General features: G+C 39.5%; 1 protein-coding gene across 5 annotated transcripts in view; it reads right to left on the bottom strand.

Moving 5' to 3' along the window:
* LOC126251987 (uncharacterized) overlaps nucleotides 1–25,965 on the bottom strand; it is a 78,907-nt gene that overhangs the window by 22,007 nt on the left and 30,935 nt on the right. For all 5 annotated transcript variants that reach the window (XM_049952763.1, XM_049952765.1, XM_049952766.1 and 2 more), the window contains exon 5: nucleotides 3,471–3,613. In XM_049952763.1, coding sequence (XP_049808720.1) covers nucleotides 3,471–3,613 — 143 coding nt within the window. The remainder of the gene's footprint in view (nucleotides 1–3,470; nucleotides 3,614–25,965) is intronic.

Below are 25,965 nucleotides of genomic sequence, written 5' to 3'. Positions count from 1 at the left end.
CAAGTATTGAAAAGTCTGCTGTAATACACGAGGCACCCGTATATGACCAAAAACTACAAGTGAGGTGTGCTATTAGTGGTGAGAGAATAATAGGCTCTATATTTTTCCAGGAAACAAGAACATGCTTTTGCTGCCTTTCAGCTGATCTCTGTGACAGCACATATAGCCAACTTCTCATTACAGGAAATTCATGGTGTGTTTCAAAATACTCAGTAAAATCATATGACCCCCTCATTCCCTGTTTTAAACCTCTGCAGCCTTTATATCTGGGGCACATTAAAGAAGAAAATGTACAAATCAAATCCACAAACTTTACATGAACTTAAAACAAACATTCATCAAGAAATTGCTGCTGTCTCTCAGAGGAAACTGCAGAGGGTAATGAGCAATTTCCTACACAGATGTCAGAAATGCTTGAACAATGAAGGGAGGCAGTTCCAGCATCTCCTTGCTTAATATATGTGCATAATTTACTTTTTTTTGTAAGTGTTTTCATTATGTATGTTAGAAATAACTTACGCAACAAACTATACTATTTTTACTGTGGACCTCCTGTCACCTGCGCGCAGGCACAACAGACAGCCTTGTTGGTCACCCACACACCGCAAAACCGGTTGCGTTAATGATTGATCATCCTATATAACCAATGTGTCATAATCTGGTGACTAAGTCCACCACCCTGGATTACTTTTTTCCACTGTCATTTGCAGTCCTTTATTTTGAACTCCACTAGAGAATCTATCATTCCATTACACGTTCCCTGCAGTGTAATAAATTTCTCTCTTCTCTGTTTCAGATTTCAACCACCTCTCAGTTTCTAGTATGATATGAAGGGAACTGCTTTCTACAAGGGACAAGAACTCTTATCACTTTTCTGTGAATAGTCCAGCATTTACTAATTTTTTATGATTGACTCTTTGGACTTGATATCTAATCTGCTGAAATAGTTGCTTAAATGATGCTGGTTTCTCTACTGGACATCACAAATTTTTGCCTAATCAAAAAAACTTACTTTGAATTCCACATATTCTCTGCCAAGTGACTGTTTCAAGTGAACAGGGCACATCTAACCTAGGCAGGGAAACATAACAAGTTTCCACTGCATAGCACAAGCCAAGGAATCTTCATCCAAGCTTGTGACACATGACGAGGTCTCTGGTTAACAACCTGCACTCGGCTCCACACCAGAGTGCCACGATCAGACCTCAGAATGATGCTTCAAATCAAAAGCCGTGTAGAGACATCACTAGGTGAGGCTAGCTATCTTCAAAACAACTGCAGTTTACAGATGTAAGGCTCTCAGAAAACAAGTGACAAACAGTTTATGCTGACATGATTGACAATCTGCAGCTACTCACAATCTAGGATTGCCTATTCCCCCTCACAGAAAATTTCCACTAGGAAGCACACCGAAAGTGCATTTGTATAGTTTTCCTCCTGTGACTCTATTTCCCAAAGAAGGGCCATCACACTCTTAACACTGGAACTGCACACAACTAAAAGCTCCTCCTTTAGCCTCTATGGGTTCCCTGAGTATGACCAAGGAGTCACTGCTGAACAAGCAATGGGGTGAAGGCCCACTGGTTGTGTCTCATGATTAGTGGGAGGCAATGCCTTAAAACTGCTTAGTTATGAGACTAGCCTTCTCACCATTAGCTACATACAACATTCCTCGTGAAACAGCTCCACATCAGGACACATCCTGCCAGCCACCATCAGGTGACAGATGGGGATTCTCAGTGGATCAGAATTGGCAAAAGGAATAGCTGGCAAGCTGTGCAGAGTCCTTGCAATAGGAGACCCCATGCCACTTGCCACCAAAGTAATCTGCAGTAGCCTGTAAGGATACCATGATCAGTATCCTTGCCAGTGAACTTATCCTTGCCAGTGAACTATCTAGTAGCAGGTGCTATCTGGTGATCCTTAGCTTCTAGAATGTTCTGTAATTTCCTGGTAGACAGGGCACTGTCATGTCACATCGACAATGTACTTCAGTAGCGAGCTCACGAAGGCAGTAGAGAGGGGCAGACTCATTCGAGTGAACACTTATGGAAAGAGAAGAGGGTCAGAAATATGTAGAATTAAGATAAAAGTGATTAATAGTGGAATGAGTAGAGTTTTTATTGTCTGTAAGTTGAATAAATTATGTTAAAGAGCATCAACTTTTATTTCCGATGAACATTATATATTTTACAATCAATTTTGTTGTACATGACAACAATCACATCCAGCACAGTTAGGCTGCAGTTCAGTTTTCTATGTGATCAAGGCTGAAGTAAGTCTATCTCCCTATAATCCAAGAGCCAACCATTAGGATCATAGTGAGACTGTTGGAAATTACAGGGTGAGAGCTTACAGGCCATATGAAGTCAATCAACAGTGACCAATGCAGCTTCAGCTGTTTGTGAATGGCAGTCACCTCCTTCATCACAATTCTGCTTTGGGCTCAATCCACAGACTTATCTATATGTGAACACGGTTCTTTCAACAAGTCAGAAATAAACAGAGGAATTAATTTCAAGCCTAGGTTGTGCTCGCATAAAAATAAAAGCAAGAGCAATGCAAGATGCTGCAAGAGCTGCTGCACCTAATGCTGATATCACAAGATCTGAGGCACCACTGTTATTTAATAGTTGCTGACTCAAATTATATCAGACAATAGTAGCAATAACAGCAGCATTCATTTATACTACTATGTCAATGCATGAGAACCTGCCTCTGGTGAATAGAAGAAACACCAGTGTAGAAATGCAAAAAAGTGAGATGCACGCGTGCACACACACACACACACACACACACACACACACACAAATTATTTGCTGCTTACTTCCAAATGAAAGCATGCGACCAAACTAAAAGCACAATAACAAAACTACACAACATGGAAGTTAGAATACAATTCAAACACATGCTCATGCTGTATATCGATGGGTCACAAAGTCATGCAGTAAAATAGTAAATAGTATGACTTGTGAGGATATAGGATCCCATACAATTCTATATGTAAGCAAGCTATCTTCAAAGCTAACAGCACAATGTCATAGAACTGAGATAAAATAGATCAAGTGTATGGGGTATCACAATAGTATACAGAGATACAGCAAGGAATAAACAAACATGCTGCAAAATTCTATGCAGTGGAGGCATTCAACTTTTCAATAAAGAAAGGGGAGGGCAAAGAGAGGAGGGGAGGGAGGGGGACAGAGAGAGAGAGAGAGAGAGAGAGAGAGAGAGAGAGAGAGAGACGTGGGGGGGGGGGGGGGGCAGGGGAGGGGAGGGATTAAAAGAAAGAAAACACATAGAAAATGGAAATCTGAAACAAAATATTATTGAATGGAGGTAGTATGAACTGAAAAATTGGTGAAAGTACCATCAACAAAATAAACCAAATTCTTTAGTATCTGTTACAACTTTGTCAAGTGCTTCCAAAAAATCACAGCTACACAAAAATGGTCAAAACTTCTGCTTACTCTGTCAGTGGATCATATGCCTTATTCTCGGTGACAGTGGACACTGGAGTTTCATCATCAGAGTGGTACACATCATCATCCTGTAAGTCAGTGTCGTAGCAGGAAATATCAAATTCCCCTAACTTCAGCAATGCTACAGCATCCTGAAAAAGAGGGAAACAAAAAGAGATTAAACCTTTAATTTGGAATGGAAAATGAAGAAACTTATGCCAATTACAGTAACAGACAATGAGGATGACAGCATAATAATGAATAGCTACAAAAAACATGACAAATAATAAAATGGTGTCAGGAATAGGACCTATGTATGTTTCTATGAAAAGCATTTTATTTTCTTGAAATGGAAAAGAGTACCACACTTTCAAGACTTTCACAATGAGCCATTTCAGTACTTATTTTTACTCAGTACTACTAAGCATCTACAGCTAGCATAGCAGTAATAAAGTATATACACAAACCTTCCTCTTGAATTCTATCAAAATTGCTACAGTAGTTCCTGAAATTAACCTTCCATACAAACAGAAAAACAAGGGTGTTGGGGTTGGGTGGGGCATTGGGGGAGGACTTTATAATATATATATATATATATGTCTGTTCTCATGTGTTAGATCATTTTCATCAACTATGTTTATGATTACAGACAAGGGCATCACCAGGAGGGACAGCTGCCTCCCCTATAGATCTGACGATTTTTTTTTCAATTCATACTGGTCGCCCAGTTGGTGACAAAACTCAGACATCCTGGTCATGGCTGCCTTCATTTGAAGAACAGCTGAAAAATTAATTAATTCTGTATCTGAAAAAGGACACTACTGGCAAGATGCACTGTTGGACTGTGTAGTGTGGTTTGTTCGCTTTTACTTGATTTTTGTAGCTCTACATTACACTAATTTTGCCCATTGAATGTTGTTGTCAAGGTGCTATAGATCTAGCACAAACGCAAGTAACGTTTCATATTTTTGAATATATGTTTCACAATATAGTAACACCTCAAAAACGTAAAAACCAAACCATTGATTGGAATTAGGCTCGGTGTAGACAACGACCATTTGGTGTGCAGCAAGCAATAAGAGATTTAAGAATAATAAATTAAAAATGTGTTTAATTCAAGACTCAACAGGACATTGAAAACCATGATGTGTATACAGTCATTACAACATCCATGTGATACACACAGACACTCTAGCCTCTATGAGTGATTGAGCTCTATATATATATTCAATAAAAGTTGTCATGACTCATGCAGTAGAGCATTCAACACACAGCATATCCCTCCTGCGTAGATTTTGCATTGTCACAACTGACAGGCTTTGCTCTGTTACACTGAATACCCAATAAATGGATGCACTATCTGATGCGACATCGCATTCTGAAATGCTATCGAACCATTTTAAAATAGTACCCTTCAAGTCTGTACCCGGTAAGACAAACGGCAGGTGAACAACAGGACACTGAAACCACTAGGTAGGGCCCAGGTCTGGTGTCTGAGGCAGGTAGTAATCTAAATCCCTTTAAGTGGCTACTGGCGAAGAAAATGAATATTTGTTTGGGAAGAAAGACCAGAAAATGCTCTAATCCTTACCCCAACACTAGGTATTGGCAACAGACTAGCACTAAATGCTAGTGGGCCATGAGACCACACCTAGGACAGCAACAGCTTGTTGGAAGTACAGAGCTGCAGACAGACGTACAGCCACACAACATGGATATCAGAAACTTTTTGGTGAGTGACTGCTTTCAGTTTTTATATACATCTATTTATGATGTGGATGGATATGTGTGTGTGTGCGCGAGTGTATACCCGTCCTTTTTTCCCCCTAAGGTAAGTCTTTCCGCTCCCGGGATTGGAATGACTCCTTACCCTCTCCCTTAAAACCCACATCCTTTCGTCTTTCCCTCTCCTTCCCTCTTTCCTGATGAGGCAACAGTTTGTTGCGAAAGCTTGAATTTTGTGTGTATGTTTGTGTGTCTGTCGACCTGCCAGCACTTTCATTTGGTAAGTCACATCATCTTTGTTTTTAGATATATTTTTCCTACGTGGAATGTTTCCCTCTATTATAACCATATCATTGATTACTTATTAGTGTTGATATAAATGTCAGTTTTTGTGTACTGTTAATTTGAGAAAATAGTCATTGATATTTTGACACCATATTTATAATTCTGTTCGAAATTGGGGCTTTGATTAAGCCCTTTAAGTTGCTCACAAGTAGAGCAGCATTAAACCATCTGGAAGGAGCAGGTATAGAAAATAGGTGTGATCCCTGCTGACTTCATGTAATGATACATCTAATTCAATTTTTTGCTCCAAACAATAGTCATACGAATTAGCAGTTTCACTCTCTAACTAAGGATCGGCTATAAAAGCAGTGAATAAAAGAACAAATGGGTGAGGAGTGAGAGTATCTCACAGCTCACAAACATGTCACATGTGTCCAAAGTAAACCTCTTCTTATTGTGGTTAAGCCAATACCCAAATCCATGCATACAGAATGGCCAGAATCAGAGGGAACCTCTTGATTTAACAGGAACTTGCCCATTATGCATCTACACAGTGACTTAATTTTTCTGCTGGATTGGAATTCTATATTCTACGAATACGTGAGACTGTAGAATACTTGCAATGACAACCATATGGATAGTAGGACACTGCTACGGTGCAATACAATAGAGCTCAAATTGAAAGTAATGTGTTTTGACACAGAACCAACACGATTTCTGTGGTAATTAAAATTAATACAACCTAATTCTTTGTTCGAAAAATAAGTACTGTTACTAAGAGATTCTAACCAATTTCTCAACACATTTTACTTGACCTAGACCCACAGCAAAACATACTGGCAATACCTGCTCTCAACATTAATTAAAATTAAAGAGTTGCAATGTCGCACCTCACTGGTCCTTAGTAGGCCTACATGATTGTTTTTAAGCGATTGTTTCTAATACAAACTTCTTCCTATCAAAAAGTGCGTTATAAATAGAGTCTTTACTATTATTGTCAATGGAAGGTTTCATCCAAGCATCTTGCTATTTATTATTAACTAGCTTTTTCTTGTGACCTTCCATGCGAGTAAAGAGCTGGTGCGACCTACAACCATCAAAGCTTTGCCATGCAGGCGCATTTCATTGTTCACGTAGGAGACAATGACCTGCGGTGTGCAACTACGCATGCTTTTATGGCAAAAATGCGATAACTCAGCTTCTAGGCTGTGTAGCAAGATGGAACATGTACCAAGATAAAACATGTACCAGATTATTTAGTGTTTGTATCAAGCACCTATTAACATACTAACAGATAGACAAAAAGTCTAAAGTAATTGTTTTGTTGCCTATTTCTGTTACAATGACCGCTCATTTTAAGTTTACTTAAATATCTCCTATGTGTAGACATTGGCCAATTACAATTTTAGTTATACATGTAGCTGACATATCATGAAAGAAAATTTGCATATTTATTGCTAACAATTCCATATTTCAACAGTCGTTTGAAAATTGTCAGTTAAGGAAATGTTTATCTTGCTTCGATGGAGTTGCTCTTGGATCAACAGCTAAGGATGCACAAATCTGAAGGCCACCCCTTTGGATGAACTAGGGTCTTCAATAATTGGGTCAATGGCGCCTTTTGTTACTATCTCACTTCATTTGCTCATATAAAAATAAATAAATAAATATTAATTTTAAAAAATAAAATAAAAGAGACCTCTGAAAATTCTCATAGATTGAAAAAAAAAGCAATAATTGATTCTGATTCGGTAACCAGTATGCTTTTCAGCAACTAATCTAAAACTAACTTCTTGGTGACCTATACAATGATAAATTTAATGCTGGTATTTGCTTCTTCCCATTTTTTCCTTTCTGAATTTCACTTGGGCTTAGTTATCAATTTATGAGTTCTGACTGGTGAATTTATTTCATTAAACTTCCTCAACATACCGGTTGCTATAATGTAGTACAACGAACTTCCTTGCAAACTTACTAAGAAAATGTATCGTCTCTATGGTAAGCAAATCAACAAATTTTATCAATAGATAAATAAAATTTCAATGCTATAGTATGTTTCTACAATAATTCTGCAGTAAGTTTAAAGAGAAAAGGGCAGAAGACAGAAACATTGATAGTGAGAAGCCAGATAAAGATTGCAATCAATAGGGTCAAGGGATAGAGAACGAGAAAGACCTGGATTTTGCAGTCAATCTAGGAAACTATTTCAAAAGCCTGAAAGTGATGCTCTACCTTGTAATGATTATGTGGGTGTCGTTTTGTCAAAATCCAGCACTTCAAGATGTATGTTTTTCATGGAGTCAGGGGGAAAACATTGGAAATTGTTGACTTTTCTGGTTTCCACATGATCTGATAGTCAGTTACAATTCAACAGCATCTCCAAAGTGCACAAAGTAACTAGCCTTATGTACTTTTCCTACGGGACTCAATGCCAATCCTTAATATAAATCCTTTTCTACAGATCTGGAAATGGACCCAGATGCCAATTTTGGAATGAACGACTGCAACCAAAATGACATTGGCCAATGTCAATTGAGCGTCAATTATAACGACCAAACTGAAGAGAGAACTGCTAGATAATTGTTGGACCCTCCAGTGTCTTACGACTTTATGAAAGACGCAATGTATTTAAAACGGAAATTCAGTTATTCTTGGTTGGAGACTTACTCGCCATGGCTGGTACATTCCTGTTCAAAAAAAAAGAGCCTCCTGCAAATACTGTGTATTGTTTCCTCCAAATCCTAAATGTATCAGGGGTGTATAGGGATCATTTTATTGTTAGCCCATTCTGTAAGTTTAAAGATGTACATGAGCAGTGCAAAAAGCACATAGAAACTCACTTCCAAAAACTGGCTTTGGAAGCTGTTAGGGCATTTGTTGCAAGTGTGCCAGTGAATGTGCAAATCCACACACATTCTCAGAAAACATTGGAAGAAAACAGGAAAATTATTAAGTCCATTATTTCTTGCATTACGTTTTGTGGGACTTACAACATAGATTAGATTAGATTCAGTTTTTGTTTCAAAGGCCCATCCAAAATATGAGATAATTCTCGTGGGTGTGGAACATGTCAGAAAGTATAACATAAAACATTTTGAATATAATACTTGCTACCCTGATCATTTGTCAAGGAGATTGTTGAAATAGGTGAATACAATGCGGTAAACTGCAACAGCTAATATTTACAGAATTAACATGCTGGCAGAATGAAACATTGTTGTTGTTGTTGTTGTGGTCTTCAGTCCTGAGACTGGTTTGATGCAGCTCTCCATGCTACTCTATCCTGTGCAAGCTTCTTCATCTCCCAGTACCTACTGCAACCTACATCCTTCTGAATCTGCTTAGTGTATTCATCTCTCGGTCTCCCTCTACGATTTTTACCATCCACACTGCCCTCCAATACTAAACTGGTGATCCCTTGATGCCTCAGAACATGTCCTACCAACTGATCTCTTCTTCTAGTCAAGTTGTGCCACAAACTCCTCTTCTCCCAAATCCTATTCAACACTTCCTCATTAGTTATGTGATCTACCCATCTAATCTTCAGCATTCTTCTGTAGCACCACATTTTGAAAGATTCTATTCTCTTCTTGTCCAAAATATTTATCGTCCATGTTTCACTTCCATACACGGCTTCACTCCATACAAATACTTTCAGAAACGATTTCCTGACACTTAAATCTATACTCGATGTTAACAAATTTCTCTTCTTCAGAAACGATTTCCTTGCCATTGCCAGTCTACATTTTATATCCTCTCTACTTCGACCATTTATATCCTCTCTACTTCGACCATCATCAGTTATTTTACTCCCTAAATAGCAAAACTTGTTGATGTTCATCTTATATCCTCCTTTCAAGACACTATCCATTCCGTTCAACTGCTCTTCCAAGTCCTTTGCTGTCTCTGATAGAATTACAATGTCATCGGCGAACCTCAAAGTTTTTATTTCTTCTCCATGGATTTTAATACCTACTCCGAATTTTTGTTTCCTTCACTGCTTGCTCAATATACAGATTGAATAACATTGGGGAGAGGCTACAACCCTGTATCACTCCCTTCCCAACCACTGCTTCCCTTTCATACCCCTCAACTCTTATAACTGCCATCTGGTTTCTGTACAAATTGTAAATAGCTTTTCGCTCCCTGTATTTTACCCCTGCCACCTTCAGAATTTGAAAGAGAGTATTCCAGTCAACACTGTCAAAAGCTTTCTCTAAGTCCACAAATGCTAGAAACGTAGGTTTGCCTTTCCTTAATCTAGCTTCTAAGATAAGTCGTAGGGTCAGTATTGCCTCACGTGTTCCGATATTTCTATGGAATCCAAACTGATCTTCCCCGAGGTCAGTTTTTCCATTTGTCTGTAAAGAATTCGCATTAGTATTTTGCAGCCGTCACTTATTAAACTGATAGTTCAGTAATTTTCACATCTGTCAACACCTGCTTTCTTTGGGATTGGAATTATTATATTCTTCTTGAAGTCTGAGGGTATTTCGCCTGTCTCATACATCTTGTTCACCAGATGGTAGAGTTTTGTCAGGACTGGCTCTCCCAAGGCTGTCAGTAGTTCTAATGGAATGTTGTCTACTCCCGGGGCTTTGTTTCGACTCAGGTCTTTCAGTGCTCTGTCGAACTCTTCACGCAGTATCATATCTCCCATTTCATCTTCATCTACATCCTCTTCCATTTACAAAATATTGTCAAGTACATCACCCTTGTATAGACCCTTTATATACTCCTTCCACCTTTCTGCTTTCCCTTCTTTGCTTAGAACTGGGTTTCCATCAAAGCTCTTGATATTCATGCAAGTAGTTCTCCTTTCTCCAATGGTCTCTTTAATTTTCCTGTAGGCAGTATCTATCTTACCCCTAGTGAGATAAGACTCTACATCCTTACATTTGTCCTCTAGCCATCCCTGCTTAGCCATTTTGCACTTCCTGTCGATCTCATTTTTGAGATGTTTGTATTCCTTTTTGCCTGCTTCATTTACTGCATTTTTATATTTTCTCCTTTCATCAATTAAATTCAATATTTCTTCTGTTACCCAAGGATTTCTACTAGCCCTCGTCTTTTTACCTACTTGATCCTCTGCTGCCTTCACTATTTCATCCCTCAAAGCTACCCATTCTTCTTCTACTGTATTTCTCTCCCTCATCCCTGTCAATTGTTCCCTTATGCTCTCCCTGAAACTCTCTACAACCTCTGGTTCTTTCAGTTTATCCAGGTCCCATCTCCTTAAATTCCCACCTTTTTGCAGTTTCTTCAGTTTTAATCTACAGTTCATAACCAATAGATTGTGGTCAGAGTCCACATCTGCCCCTGGAAATGTCTTACAATTTAAATCCTGGTTCCTAAATCTCTATCTTACCCTTATATAACCTATCTGAAACCTGTCAGTATCTCCAGGCTTCTTCCATGTACACAGTCTTCTTTTATGATTCTTGAACCAAGTGTTAGCTATGATTAAGTTGTGCTCTGCGCAAAATTCTACCAGGCGGCTTCCTCTTTCGTTTCTTACCCCCAATCCGTGTTCACCTACTAAATTTCCTTCTCGCCCTTTTCCTACTGACAAATTCCAGTCACCCATGACTATTAAATTTTCGTCTCCCTTTGCTATCTGAATAATTTCTTTTATTTCATCATACGTTTCTTCAATTTCTTCATCATCTGCAGAGCTAGTTGGCATATACACTTGCACTACTGTGGTAGGCATGGGCTTCGTATCTATCTTGGCCACAATAATGCATTCACTATGCTGTTTGTAGTATTTCTATTCATTATTAAACCTACTCCTGCATTACCCCTATTTGATTTTGTGTTTATAGCCCTGTAGTCACCTGACCAGAAGTCTTGTTCCTCCTGCCACAGAACTTCACTAATTCCCACTATATCTAACTTTAACCTATCCATTTCCCTTTTTAAATTTTCTAACCTACCTGCCCGGTTAACATTGTTATACACTATTAATAAATTTATCATACACAAAATACCTAATCTTGACTGTTGTGACCAAGTGCTGTCAAAACTGAAATCTAACAGACATTTTTACTTAAGCTGGCTTAACAGTCTCTGTTAAGATATTCATCTATAGAGTAGAAGGAGTTGCCTATCAAAAAATCTTTCATACTCTGTTTGAATCGTGGTTTATCTGAAACAAAGTGTTTGGTGGTTGCTGGCAATTTATTAAAAATGTGTGTTTCTGAATATTGGATCCCCTTTTGGATCACAGTAAGTGATTTTAGGTCTTTATGTAGATTGTTCTTATTCCTAGTATTGAAGCTATGTATTGAACTAGTGGTTGGAAATAGAGATGTATTACTTGCAACAAATTTCATTAAGGAATAAATATACTGAGAAGCAGTGGCTAGAATACGAAATTTCCTTGAACAGGTTTCTACATGATGTTCTTGAATTTATACCACAAATGATTCTTATCATATGATTTTGCACCCTAAAAACTTTTGCTCGGTTTGATGAGTTGCCCAAGAATATGATCCCACATGACACAATAGAATGAAAGTAAGCAACATATGCAGGTTTTTTTATATTTATATCTCCTACATCTGACATCATTATCACTGCAAATACAGACTTGTTTAGGCGCTTAAGCAATTCTGTGATATGCCCTTCCCAACTGAATTTATTACCAAGTTGTAATCCTGGAAATTTAACACTGTCAACCTCTTCGATCTGCATGTCTTCATGTGTTATACACATGCTGGAAGAAAATCTCTTGCAGGTTCTGAAATGCATATAGTGGATCTTCTCAAAGTTTAGTGACAGTGACTTACCTTTAAATCAGTTACTAATGTTGGTGAAAATATGATTAGCAGCTACTTCTAAATCTGTACTTGACTTGCTACTTATTGCAATGTTTGTATCACCTGCAAACAAAACAAACTTAGCATCTGGCAATGTAACAGATGAGAGGTCATTAATGTACACAAGAAAAAGCAATGGACCCAAGATGGGACCCTGAGGAACACCACATGTAATTAATTCCCAGTCAGATGAAGACTGACTGTTTACTGCACAGGTATTTCACAATGACACTCTTTGTTTCCTGTTAGATAGATAAGACTCAAGCCATTTCACAGCATTGCCAGTGACACTATAATATTCTAATTTACTCAAGAGAATGCTGTGGTTCACACAATCAAAGGCTTTTGACAGGTCACAGAAAATGCCAGTAGCCTCTAATTCATTATCTAATGAATTAAGTACATTCTCACCGTTAAGTGTAAATAGCTTTCTCTATATCAGAACCCTTAAGAAGTCCATACTGTGACTTGGACAATACATTATTTGCAGTCGGATGCTTAAGGAGAGACTTGAAGACAACCTTTTCAAATATTTTTGAGAAAGCCGGCAAAAGTGAAATTAATCAATGGTTTGATGGTATCTCTTCATCCCCCTTCTTGTAAAGAGGCTTAACTTCAGCATATTTTAGCCAGTCTGGAAATGTTCCACTGCTCTTAGAGGTAAGTACTATGTTGAAGGAATTATTGAAGGGTTATATAAGGAACAGACTGAAGCAGGACACAGTTCTGAAATACCATATTGAGAACAGGAAAAAAAATTCAAATTATCGATCAGTCCATATCCAAAATGAAATTATCGGAATATGTGGGGATGTTCTAGGCTAATATTAAAGTGAATGTGAAAAAAGGCTGAATCATTCAGTATATTACAATATGAAACAGCTGATATTTCTGGATGCCAACAGTTATCTATTGGTGTTCGGTATTTCAATGAAGAATCAAACAAAGTTGAAGAAATGTTTTTGGCTTTGTCAAGCTGAAAGCTCTAGATGCTAAATCCATTGCACAGATCATCGACAAATTTGTGTCAGAAGTAAATCTTGACCCATCAAAATGTGTTGGTTTGGGATTTGATGACTGTTCAACAATGGCCAGTAAACACACAGCGGGTCAAGCAATCTTATGCAAAAAATATACGAAAGCTTTATTCTTTCACTGCTCTTCGTACAAACTTAATCTAGTGATCAATGATCTCAACAAATTTCCTGGTATTTGGAACGCCATGGGAACCATCAAAGACATTATTAATTTTTTTCGTGAATCAGTGCCCAGGAGGAAGATTAATCCAATATTTCATTGTTGTGTGAAACAAGATGGAGTGAAAAGCACAAAAACGTCAGACTTTCAAGGAGTATTTTCTTACTATAACAGAAGCCTTAGAAATCTTATCAAGTGAAGGAAACAGTTTGACCTGAAAATACGCTTTTCAGTGCCATGCGGCTGCTTCTGGCTTACCGTTTATTGTTAGCATAATTTTAATTGCCAAATATTATGATTTGATGGAAACTGTGGTTCATATTCTGCAGTCCATAACTTTAGACACAGTCAAGGCCTCGCAACACACAAAATTAATTTTGCAGTTGCTGAAAATTCACTGTGACAATGCAGAAAAAGTAACAGACAAGATTTTGAAAGAAGCTATGGGCACTGCAGAAAAAATCGGTCTTGAAAACATAAAACTAATGCCACCTATTGCTGGAAGTCAGCAACATCAAAGCAACCCTCCTGCAAAAAATTGATTGGAGTTTTGGAGAAGGTAATTTATAATATCTTATTTGCACTCCATTATTACCTCTCTCGAAGTGTGTTTTGCTAATGAAAACACTCCATCATTCACTTTACCAAAATTACATCCAATACAAATTAAAACCATATCAGTTGATCAACTGATAGGAGCTTGTGAAACCTTTGTCGAATTTTATGATTTGTCAAACATTAGAAGTGAAACTGGAAAAAAAAAAAAACATGGTGGAATACACAGAACCAAGAGGAGCTAACTATTTGTGATATAATTATAGAAACAAAAAAGTTATTTCCAGAAACATAAAAAGCTTTGAAAATTTTGATTACTCTCCCTTGTACAACATGCACTGCCGAACATTCTATTAGCAGTATAAGACGAATAAAAACTTGGTTGAGAAGCATGATGGTAGAAAGTCATCTCAATGGCCCAGCAATGATGGGCATCTGCAGAAAATTAATTTTTGACAATAAAGGCTTTTCATTGACAAAGTGTAGTAGGAATTTACAAAAAGTCTGTGAAGATTGTGTTTTTACTAATTTCCCTTAAATTTAAGTCATTTAAGATATTCATTTTATTTTTTAGTAATATTAATTGGTAATAAACAATTTCCTACTTGAATTATTGTACAAGAATTTATTCATCTCTTCATCCTCTTTCTCACACTACTCCCCTAACATATTGGCTGGTGACCACCTTGTGCTCAGGGGGGCCGCTAGGACCTACGGGCCCCGGGAAAGTGTTCTTGGGCTCCTTCCCAAAATTTTTCATTTTAAACTTTGGTTTTTTGGATAAACTCAGCAAATTTTAATGCAAAAAAAATCAAACAACGTCCTTTTTAATGCTCACAGTTTACATAAATTCAACAGTATTTTCCATCAATTTAATCACAAGTTATGCATGTATATGTGTTTTTTAAACAATCCAGCAGGCACAGTGAGGGCCTCTTCCCCAGACTTTGGTTGAAAATCATAGTGCAGATACTAAACTTGCATTTCTTGTGTATTGATTTGGACACTTGGGCCGATGAGCCCCATTTGGGGACCTGCGCCCGGGGTACATTTGCCCCACTTATCCCCTCCCCCCTAACACTGGCCCTGCTTGTGCTGTCATAAAATGTTTTGATTTGACTCTTCAAGCTTTACCAGCAGATGATGATGTAAATGGTCTCCACGGTTTTGCTGCTTGATGACGCTGTGCAAATTCCACAATATTTCCTCGGAGCAACTGTCCAACATCTTGATGTAGGTCAACCTTACTGGGGACTAGGTACAACTGATGGTATCCGCACTTTTATGCCCTGTATATGGAATGCGCAGGAACGGAAATCACGTGTGCACAATGATTTGCCCTCTGCCAAAAATCACAGAGTGACCCTCCTGCACGTGCACTCTACGCCATGTTTACAAACAGAAGGGTCGCTCTGTGATTTTCAGTAGAGGGCATTTTAGTATGGCACAACCAATCTGCTAATCACTGTGCAAGCGTGATTTCCGCCCCTGCACTTTCTTCGTGACCGTGGTCTATAAACAGGGTATTGACATGCGGATACCGTCAGTCGTACCTAGGCACCAGCGAGGTTGAACCACCTGAAGATGTCGGATATTTATTTATTTAATTTATTTATTTATATACTTGTTCCATAGATCTGTACATGTGAGCAAGTCACTCAGATGTGGAACGTGTCAATATACATAATAAAATACATAGAATAAAGACATTGTTATAGTATTAATAACAGTGCACAAAAGTCATACTTATTAGCTTAAAAACTAGTCAACATAAATGTGAAGATAGCAGTTTCATATTTATGGCATTATTGCATTTATTTTAACCTTGAACAGTAATCAAAACTTCCCACTTTGGGTTTAAAAGTGACCCAAAAATGGAAATGAGAAAAACAGGAATTTTTACATTAGGGCATTATTACATTAGTTTAACAGTAAACAGTGTCAAAAAATTTAAAAACATCTTTCCAATCTGGGTTTTACTTATTTCTCTGAAAGAATTCCTCTAGTGAATAAAGTGAGGTCTCAAGTAAATAATTTTTCAAGCTACGTTTAAATACTGATGTACTACTCCTTATACTTTTGATGCTGTTGGGTAGGGAATTGAAAATTTTCGTTCCAGCGTACTTGACCCCTTTCTGAATAAGTGTCAAGTTCTTTAACTCACAGTGGAAATCCTCTTTTCTTCTGGTGTTATGTTCATGATGTAGGCAATTCATTTCATACAGAGTGGGGTTATTTATTATGAAGCACATCAGTGAATATATGTACTGAGATGTTGCTGTCAGTATTTCAAGTCGTTTAAAAAGATTTCGACATGAGGTTCGTGGGGGTACACCACAAATGATTCTTATTGCTCTTTTTTGTGCTGTGAGGATTTTCTTTGCGACAGGTGTATTGCCCCAGATGATGATGCCATAACACATGACTGAATGAAAATAGCCAAAGTAAGCTGACTTTGAGATGGTAATGTCATTGAAGCGTGACAAAATTCGTAAAGCAAATGTTGCCGACGTCAGCCGTTTTAGTGTTTGTAGAACGTGATGTTCCCAGTTCAGCCTACTGTCCACGTATACACCTAGGAATTTTGATAAGTACACTTGCTTTATCATCTGATCATTCTGTGTGATAACTATTTCTTTTGGGTTTTTGTGGGTTGTCTAGAACTGGATAAAATTGGTTTTTTTCAGGTTTATTGAAAGGGAGTTAATACTAAACCAACCCAGAACTTCTTTACGGATATCACTGACCTCGGATTCTAAGTCAGTAGTTGACACATTATCCACCACAATGCTCGTATCATCAGCGAACATTGTAAATTTACACTGCTTATTGATGGATAAAGGCAGGTCATTAACATATATGAGGAACAGCAAGGGCCCAAGCACTGATCCCTGTGGCACTCCATGCTGCACAATTCCCCACTCAGAGTCCACTATATATTGTGATACGCTATCTGAAACATCTATAATAATCTTCTGCTTCCTATTTTCGAGGTACGATTTTAACCAGTTCCCTACAGGTCCTGTAATTCCATAATGACAGGCCTTCTTGAAGAGTATCTGGTGATCTACACAGTCGAACGCCTTTGATAGGTCGCATAAGACACCAATTGGCAGCCTCTTGCTGTTTATAGACTCTAGAACATCATTTGTGAATGAGAAAATTGCGTTATCTATTGAAACTCCCTTTTGAAAACCAAACTGCTGACTGTTAATGATGTTCAGGTCACCAAGGTGTGCCACAATCCTGTTGTACAGAGCTTTTTCTAGGACTTTTGAAAATGTTGTTAATAGAGAGATAGGGCGATAGTTCAAATGGTTCAAATGGCTCTGAGCACTATGGGACTCAACATCTTAGGTCATAAGTCCCCTAGAACTTAGAACTACTTAAACCTAACTAACCTAAGGACATCACACACATCCATGCCCGAGGCAGGATTCGAACCTGCGACCGTAGCAGTCCCGCGGTTCCGGACCGCAGCACCAGAACCGCTAGACCACCGCGGCCGGCAGGGCGATAGTTCGACACATTTGTAGCATCCCCTGCTTTGTACAGGGGCCTGACAACAGAGTATTTCATTCTGTCTGGAAACACTCCTTGTTGCATGGATGTGTCGCAGATGTGAGACAAAACTTCGGTCACTTCACTACAGCAAGCCTTCAACAGCTTGCTTGAAATATCGTCGATACCAGCAGAATGTTTATTTTTCAAAGACTGTATGATTTTTTTGATTTCATTGGCAGTAATGGGAAGCACACTTATTTGACTGAAAGTTTCTGGAAAATTATTTTTCATTATACAGGCAGCTTTATCTACAGAACCATGGCAACCTATCTGTGTTGGGACAGTTAAAAAATGTCGGTTAAAGATTTCAGCAATTTCCTCACTATTAGTTATCTCTGAGTTGTCAACAGTTAAAACAATATTTTTGTCTTTGGTGTAGTTTACAGTCCCTGTTTCTCTCTTTATCACATTCCAGATTGTTTTAATTTTATTTTCAGAATTAGTAATTTCAGATGCTATACACATACTTTTAGAGTTTTTAATTACTTTGGCAAGAATTTTACAGTAGAGTTTATAATGTTTTAGCTGAGCAGGGTTATTAGAAGTCTTTGATGCTATGTAGAGTTGTCTTTTTCTCTGACAGGAAGCTATGATGCCCTTAGTGAGCCATGGTTTTTTTGCAGACCTAGCAGGTTGGATTCTGTATGACTTTTTTGGAAATACACTTTCAAAGGTACCTGCTATCTCATTTGTGAATAAATTGTATTTTGAATTAGCAGGATAGTTGCTCTGAGGAAATACTGTGGAATTTGCACAACACCCTCTGGTGGCAAAGACTATTTACTGTTTTGACTGTTTGGAATATATTTCACGGCAGTGGAATATATATCCAATTCTCGAGCTTAATATCCAACAGCAGTCTTTCACTGCCAGGGTTTTCCTTATCTCATATTTTTAGTTTCTTATACATTATTGATGATATTATAATTGACTTGTGTCATATACAGTGCAGATAATTGTATCTGATACAGCAAAATGAGTGCAATAATGGCAATGATCTCAAAATCAAGTGTGCATGTGAATAATTGTTATTAGCACCTGGCAGGGATTTATCCATATGGGGGGGGGGGGGGGGGGGAAGAAGAAGAAGTGGTACTGCATCTAGTTTGCTATTTCATGGTGACCTCTCTTACTGTGACTGTGCCTGCAGCATTGTGTCTGCCATAAATGAGATATACTTTTTTCTTTTTGCGTTGTTCCTCTTTCTACATTTTACACAGGGTCTGTTCAGCACTTAAAGGGGCTCCTTTGTCCCAGATTAGGTTTCGTACTTGGCGGAAGAAACTGGACCCTTTTGCTACTCTGTTTAAAACTTCCTGTTTGGCACTACCGAGATAACTGAAACTTTTCACAGATTCGACCTTCTCTCATTCCAGTATCTTTCACGGTGTAGGTCTCATACCAACCTTCATTGACACTGTCTTGCTCTTACAATCAACTTGAATTCTTTACATTTTTTATTCCAATAATCTAGCCTCCTCTGAACCCTCCATTTACATCCCTCTCCAAATGACGATATAATCAGCAAAATCAAAAGCACTGAGATGTTCATTTTCTACTTCCTTGATTACTTTCATGATTGTGTTCACAACCTTCATATACTATCCGAACCTTTTAAATTAATGTTTCAGGAACATTGTATATTCTCAACCACTTCCACATTTTACCCCTTGGTACATTGTCATATGCTTTTTCCAAATCCAGGTACACTAACATCAGATCCTTTGCTTTTTTCCAATACTTCCCCGTCAACTGACTCACGGAAAAAACAAGGTCTAGAATTCCCGAAACCATGCTGTTGTTCCTCAGACTGATGTTCTAGGATTTTTCCCAGTCTCTTTTCTATGATCTTTTCCATTACTTTAAGGTAATGTGACAGTGGTGTGATTCGTCAGTAGTTGGTGCAATTATTTTTGCTTCCTTTCTTAAACAATGGTATTGTAATTCCCTTTTTCCAATCATCTCACTCTTTTTTCTCTTTCCCTATCACCTCCAGCATCTGATGTAACCACTGTATTCCTTGGATTCCAGCTGCCTTAATCAACTAATCTATTATTGCTGCCTTCCCACCTTTCATCTTATTTTGGGGCATTTTCAGTTTCTGCCCAGAAAAGTGGATACTGCTCTTCCTCTACTTGACTTCGATGTCACTTTCTTGTTCATTGTCCCCAAACAGTAAGGTCTCAAAATAATTCTACATCACTTCCCTGATGTCTTCCACATGCCATACAATATTCTAGTCATCTGCTTCAATCAGTTGTATATCTTCTCTGTCATCACATCTTTTACTTTTCAATACCAGTTTTTGGTTTCCCTTGCTGTCTTCGTCTACTTTCTGTGTGAATATTTTGCAACTCTTCTCCTTTCCTTCTTTTACTACTCTCTTTGCTTGGAATTTCTTCTGATGGTATTCCTGCACCAGTGTTATCACCTTGTGCTCATCTTTTGCACCAGCCCTTGGTTCTGATCTCTTCTTTTTTTTAACTCATATAGGAACATTCTATAATGAAGAGACAGTAAGGTTTAGCGTTTATGTTAAAATAAGAGAAGTTGTCTATGAGTATAGTGATGTTATGTCGAGGTAGGTCTATATATGCCATGACGATGAAATGTAGGGTTTTGGATTGGGTTGGTCTGGATTGGATTGATGGGTTAAATGGACCAAACTACAAGGTCACTGGTCCCTCCAGCCTACATGCATCAAGCTGCTATGAGTCCTCCGAGGTGAAGGATACAGAAGACAAATTTTGAAGAACCTGATCCGAGAAGCAATAGAACCAAGAGACTGAAGCAAGTAGAAGTGAGGGAGGTGTGAGAAGAAGTAAGGTGGGTGAGTTAGTCCACCCAGAAAGCAGATTGAAGCCACCAGGACATGTTACACAGTGGGAGAGGAATCCTCTGCATCTGACCAGTGTTTCCTCACCCTCCATTAATAAAAGAAAGATTAGCAATGCAGACAAGCTGATAAAATATCAGGAAAGAGAACAAGAAGAAGAAGAAGAAGAAGAAGAAGAAGAAGAAATTAAAACAACAACAAATGTAAAAGAATAAGAAAAATGCAAAGATGGGAAGGGCAAAAGCCATGCCAGGTCACTGAATCGAGCGAGGTGGCGCAGTGGTTAGCACACTGGACTCGCATTCGGGAGGACGACGGTTCAATCCCGTCTCCAGCCATCCTGAATTAGGTTTTCCGTGATTTCCCTAAATGGTTTCAGGCGAATGCCGGGATGGTTCCTTTGAAAGGGCACGGCCGATTTCCTTCCCAATCCTTCCCTAACCCGAGCTTGCGCTCCGTCTCTAATGACCTCGTTGTCAACGGGACGTTAAACACTAACCACCACCACCAGGTCACTGAAAAGAGGCAAATATAGGGCCCACTAAGTTATAGCAGGAAATGGGCAAAAGTCCAATTCCTTAATAAGTCAGCGAGGCCAAAGTGCCCTACCTCACTGAAAGGTAGAAATCGCCTTCATGAGCAAAACCTGTAACAAGATCAGTTGCTTTGACATTGTCCACTAGCACCAGAGGCAGCATGTCAGCAATTTTATGATTTTGTCATAAAGAAGCCAAATTAGGGCAATCCACTTGAATGTGGGCCACCATCAGATGGGCATCACACTGACAGTTGAGGGGATCCTCCTGTTGTAGGATGTAGCCATTGGTTGGCCTAGTGCGTTCAATGCAAATCCAACAGAGTGGTGGATTCATGTGGAGAGCACAAAAGGAAGACTGGAGACTGTCATATGGTCATGGCCCCCTTTATTGCAATTTGTTCTCAGAAACCAGGGCACACCATTCTGTGTTCCAAGCTTCCAAAAACTGATGGCATAGAGTCAACCGAAGGTGCACTTCCTGTACCACAATCTCGTAAGTCGGCATCCTGGTAGCCAACTTGGCCAAAGGGTCAGCATATTCATTACCTGGGATCCAATGTGACCAGGGGTCCGGATGAAGATGACCGATCATCCAGCTTGGCAGAGATCAGAAATGAGATCCTGGATATTGTCAACCAATGGGTGTTAACAGTAGCCGTGGACGAAGACTACTCGACGTGTTACTGCTCATTAAGAACATTTCTCCAGTGCAAGAACTAATATGACTGAGGGCTTGATTGGTGGCCACCAATTCAGCAGTGAATACACTGCACCTGTTCAGCAGGGAGCATACTGCACAGCACCTTGCATCTGTGTACCTGGTAAGCAAAACCAGTTCATCCGTCAACCGTTAAGTCACCAGTGTATACCACTTTAAATCCGGAAATGCATCAAGGATGGCTGGGAATGGGTGGTAAAACACCATGGGGTCAGCAGAGTCTTTCAGTCCAAAGGGTATGTCAAGACAGATCCAAGGATAGGGTACACACCATGGGGGATACGTGGTCACTCCCTGAGAAGAGGCAACAGTGGGGTAGGTGTAGTTCAGAGCAGATACACTGATCACAAACTGTGATTGAGACTCCAGTCCAGGGTTCTCTGTTGCAGGGGATGGAATTCCCTACCAGGAAAAAGAACACAGTAATTCAAACACTCAGGGGAGCAACGAATGGTATCATTTGTTTGAGCAGCATTTGTTGGCATCTGAGATGTAGCAGAGGGATCCCAGCCTTCACCAGTATGCTAGTCACATGGCTGGGCTGAAAGGTACCTGTTGTAAGTTGCACCCCACAATGGCGTAACAGGTACAGCACCTGCAACACCGAAGGCGATGACACAAAAATCTGGAGTGGGTGCCAGAGACCCCCTCAAGTAGGATAACGAGGATGTGATAACACCATGATATACCTTAAACCCTTGGCCAGTCACAGAAGACAGTGATAAGATGTTGTCGGCAGGCGAAAGTAATCTGGATAGCACACTCCAGACAGACCGAACTGTCAGTGGTAGACCAGCCTTGGTGAAAACTGCCCTGGGTCGGAGCAAAATGGCTCCGAGATTCAACATACGAACACAGCCACCAGCTCCACCATGTGTCTGAACAACTTACAGAGAATATTAGTGAAAGTAGCTGGGCAATAGACCTCAATCTCAAGGTGGTGTTTACCTGCTTGCAGCACTGGAACGATCATGTTTTCTTGCCACTGAGATGGGGAGTCACCCTCGCTCCAGATATGGTGAAAATTGTTAGCGTGCAATGTTAGCAATCCACAAACAGGTATTCAAGCATTTGCCTAGGGATGCAATGTAGCACTGGAGACGTGTCAGGGCAAAGGGCTAGGGCACTGAGGAATTCACACACACACACTGAATGGAGCATTAAATGGCTCCAGGTGACGTGTAGTGAATTCTCTCCACCTGCTATTTCAGGACACGAAATGCAGGCATAACACAGAGCAAAATGTTAGGTGACAGCACCTGGGTCAGTGTAGACATCATTCAGGGAGATTCTACGAGGGCGGTTCAGAAAGTAACCTCCGATTGGTCACAGTGCGGGTTGTGGGGGGAGTAGCGACGCCATCTGTGCATTCACGCACTCAACAGGTCAGTCGGCATCAAGCCGTGGTCGAGTGAACATCGTACCTGCGCTAGTTTAGTTTTTGTGGCAGTTTGAAATGTGTGCTGCAATAGAAAACCCCGCCAAATGTGAAGTGTGTGCTGTCATAAGGTTTTTTACAGCCAAAGGATATTCTGCAGCAGCTATTCATCGTGAGCTTTGTGCCGTGTACGGACCAAGAGTTATGAGTGAAGGAGTTGTCCGTGAATGGGTACGATTATTTAAAAGTGGACGAGAAAACGTTCATGATGAAGAGAGGAGTGGTAGACCATCATTGGTGACTGACGAACTCGTTCAGACAGTTGATGCAAAAGTTCGTGAAAATCGACGTTTCTCAATGTCGGAGTTGTCTACTGGTTTTCCACAGATTTCTAAGACTCTCTTGTACGAGATAGTGACAGCAAGATTGGCTGGCTCCAGGCACAAGCGGGTGATTTTTATGCAGAAGGAATTTCAAAGCTTGTGAAGAGATACGATAAGTGCCTCAATCGCTATGGAGACTATGTAGAAAAATAGTGCAAAGATGTAGTTGTAAGATGTATATATTAAAATATTTTTATTTAACTTGGTGTATTTTTTTAAATCAACCGGAGGTTACTTTCTGAACGGCCCTCGTAGGTACACCTGTGGGGGACTGGTGTCCACAGAGGCGTCAAATCTTTTCCCAAATGTGACAAGGAGGATATGCAGTCCAATGGCAGTCCCACACCATTCCCAGCATTCTTGTTTCTGTTGTTTTAATAGGTGATGGACCTAGGCACAGAGTAGTTTATAAAGGTGGTAAGGTGTTCTATTGATGGATTTGCTTATGGCATTGGAGAGACCATTTGTCATCTCAAATGGCCACAGTGATTGTGGAGGTCCACCAAGGTACTGTCTTCTGACGGGGGTATCCCAAAGAGTCGGGTATCGCTAAGTTTGTTGGTGACAGAATTGCTGCAGTCGTGCTCTGGACAGCCGCATCAATACCTCTATGCAACAGTTTGCTAAGGGTGATGGCAGACATGAAGGCATACCAGTTTGTCTTGTTTTGTTTTGTTTTAGGGCACAAAAACAACTATGGTCATACACGCCCATGTCAAAACTGTAGAACAGGAAGACAAAGAGAGGAGTTAAAAACGACTACACATCAATCTCAATCAACTGAAGAGAAGACAGCTAAAAACAGGGATGTGAAGAAAGGTCTATAAAATACGTCATAGAGAGATGGGAGGTCCAGAAATAAAAATTAAATGGCCTTTGTCATATTGCTATGACGGATAAAAAGTAAAACGAAGTCGACAGCCCGCACGTCATTCGATAAAGTGGCCGTTAACTCATATGGCAAACACAAACAAGAAAGTAAGCGGTTGAAAAAATCACATTCTGTCAGGAAATGGCAGACCATCAGAAATTTAGTGCAAGTTGCAGAGTGGTGGGGGAGCACCACTTAACAAATGGCGATGGCTAAAAAGACAGTGCCCAATATGCAACCTAGTTAAAATGATCTCCTTGTGGTGTGAGGGCTAAGAGGAGGTCGTCCAAGTCGCTGGGAGAGGCTTAATAACCTGGAGCTTGTTTCCATGAAGAGAGGACCAGTGGTGATGCCAATGTGACACCACTTGCTGACAGACTGCAACACAGAGATCTTCGGAGGGAATGTAAGACCTTGTAGGCTCAGGTATTAGGACTGCAGCCTTGGCAGCGGCCTCGTTTCCTGTCAGACTGACGTGACGAGGAGCCACATAAACATCACAGTGGCTCCATCAAGAGTGAGCAAGTGACAGCTTTCCTGAACCCATTGCACTAAGGAGTGAATGGTGTACAGCACACAGAAGCTTTGAAGGGCACTAAGAGAGTCTGAGCAGATGAAAACTTTGCCAAAGCCTAGGGGATGTTTCCAGAGTGAAATTTTCACTCTGTTGCAGAGTGTGTGCTGATATGAAACTTCCTGGCAGATTAAAACTGTGTGTCGGACAGAGACTCGAACTCGGGACCTTTGCCTTTCACAGGCAAGTGCTCATTTTGTGGGAAATGTTTGGAATAAAGTGATGTTGCAGCCTAATATTAAGTACCAACTAAGTGTCTCTTGTAACAAGTCTAGACTACTGAAGAGAATCAAACAAGGGAATCTCTAGGTTAGAATGTCAACAATGCAAGGAAAAGATAGATTGGTACTTACTGTAAAGAGACACATTAACCTGCAGACAGGCACAAACCGAATATCAGACTAGACTAATTTGTGACCACTCTATCAAATGGGCTTGTTAAATTTCACTTTGAAAATAATTTTATTTATAAGAAGAAACAAACAGAGGTTTTCCATTGGCACTAGATATCATAGGAAAGTGGACAGCATTTGTTTGGGCTGACTCTAGCTACACACAGCAAAAACGAAATTGTAAATATCTACCAAAACACTGGAGCACATGCGCTTGAGAACTCTTCTTTAACTTTTCACTGGATAGTATTAGAAACAGCAATGCTTAACTATGGGTACTGATCATTCAGAATTGTATTTTACTGCAGTTGAGCTCTGACTCAACTGTCAACGAAAGAGACTTGGGTGTTATTTAAGAGAAAGACCAACACCTGAATGAAGTTCAGGATAAGTGGGATACTGAGTGGTGATTCTTCAAGTACAAGTTTTGAATGTGCTTGTGAGTTCAGGATGTGGAGGAAGGGCATTCACAAGGAATTTATAAAAGAAAAATATACGTTAATAATTTTTACACTGATGAGAGTGGTTTGATAAGTCTGGTTAATTTCCATGATAGAATGGAACATTTTTGTAGTGTTTTCATGGCTGATAAGCCTGACTGTTCCAAAGATCATACAAAGAATTTCAAAAATGTACAGTATACTGTTCATTATTGACAACAGTCTGG

Source organism: Schistocerca nitens, chromosome 4 (assembly GCF_023898315.1).
Source record: "Schistocerca nitens isolate TAMUIC-IGC-003100 chromosome 4, iqSchNite1.1, whole genome shotgun sequence".
Lineage (NCBI taxonomy): Eukaryota > Metazoa > Arthropoda > Insecta > Orthoptera > Acrididae > Schistocerca > Schistocerca nitens.
The sequence above is the reverse complement of the archived record's forward strand: the minus strand, read 5'-3'. Positions and strand labels throughout refer to the sequence as shown.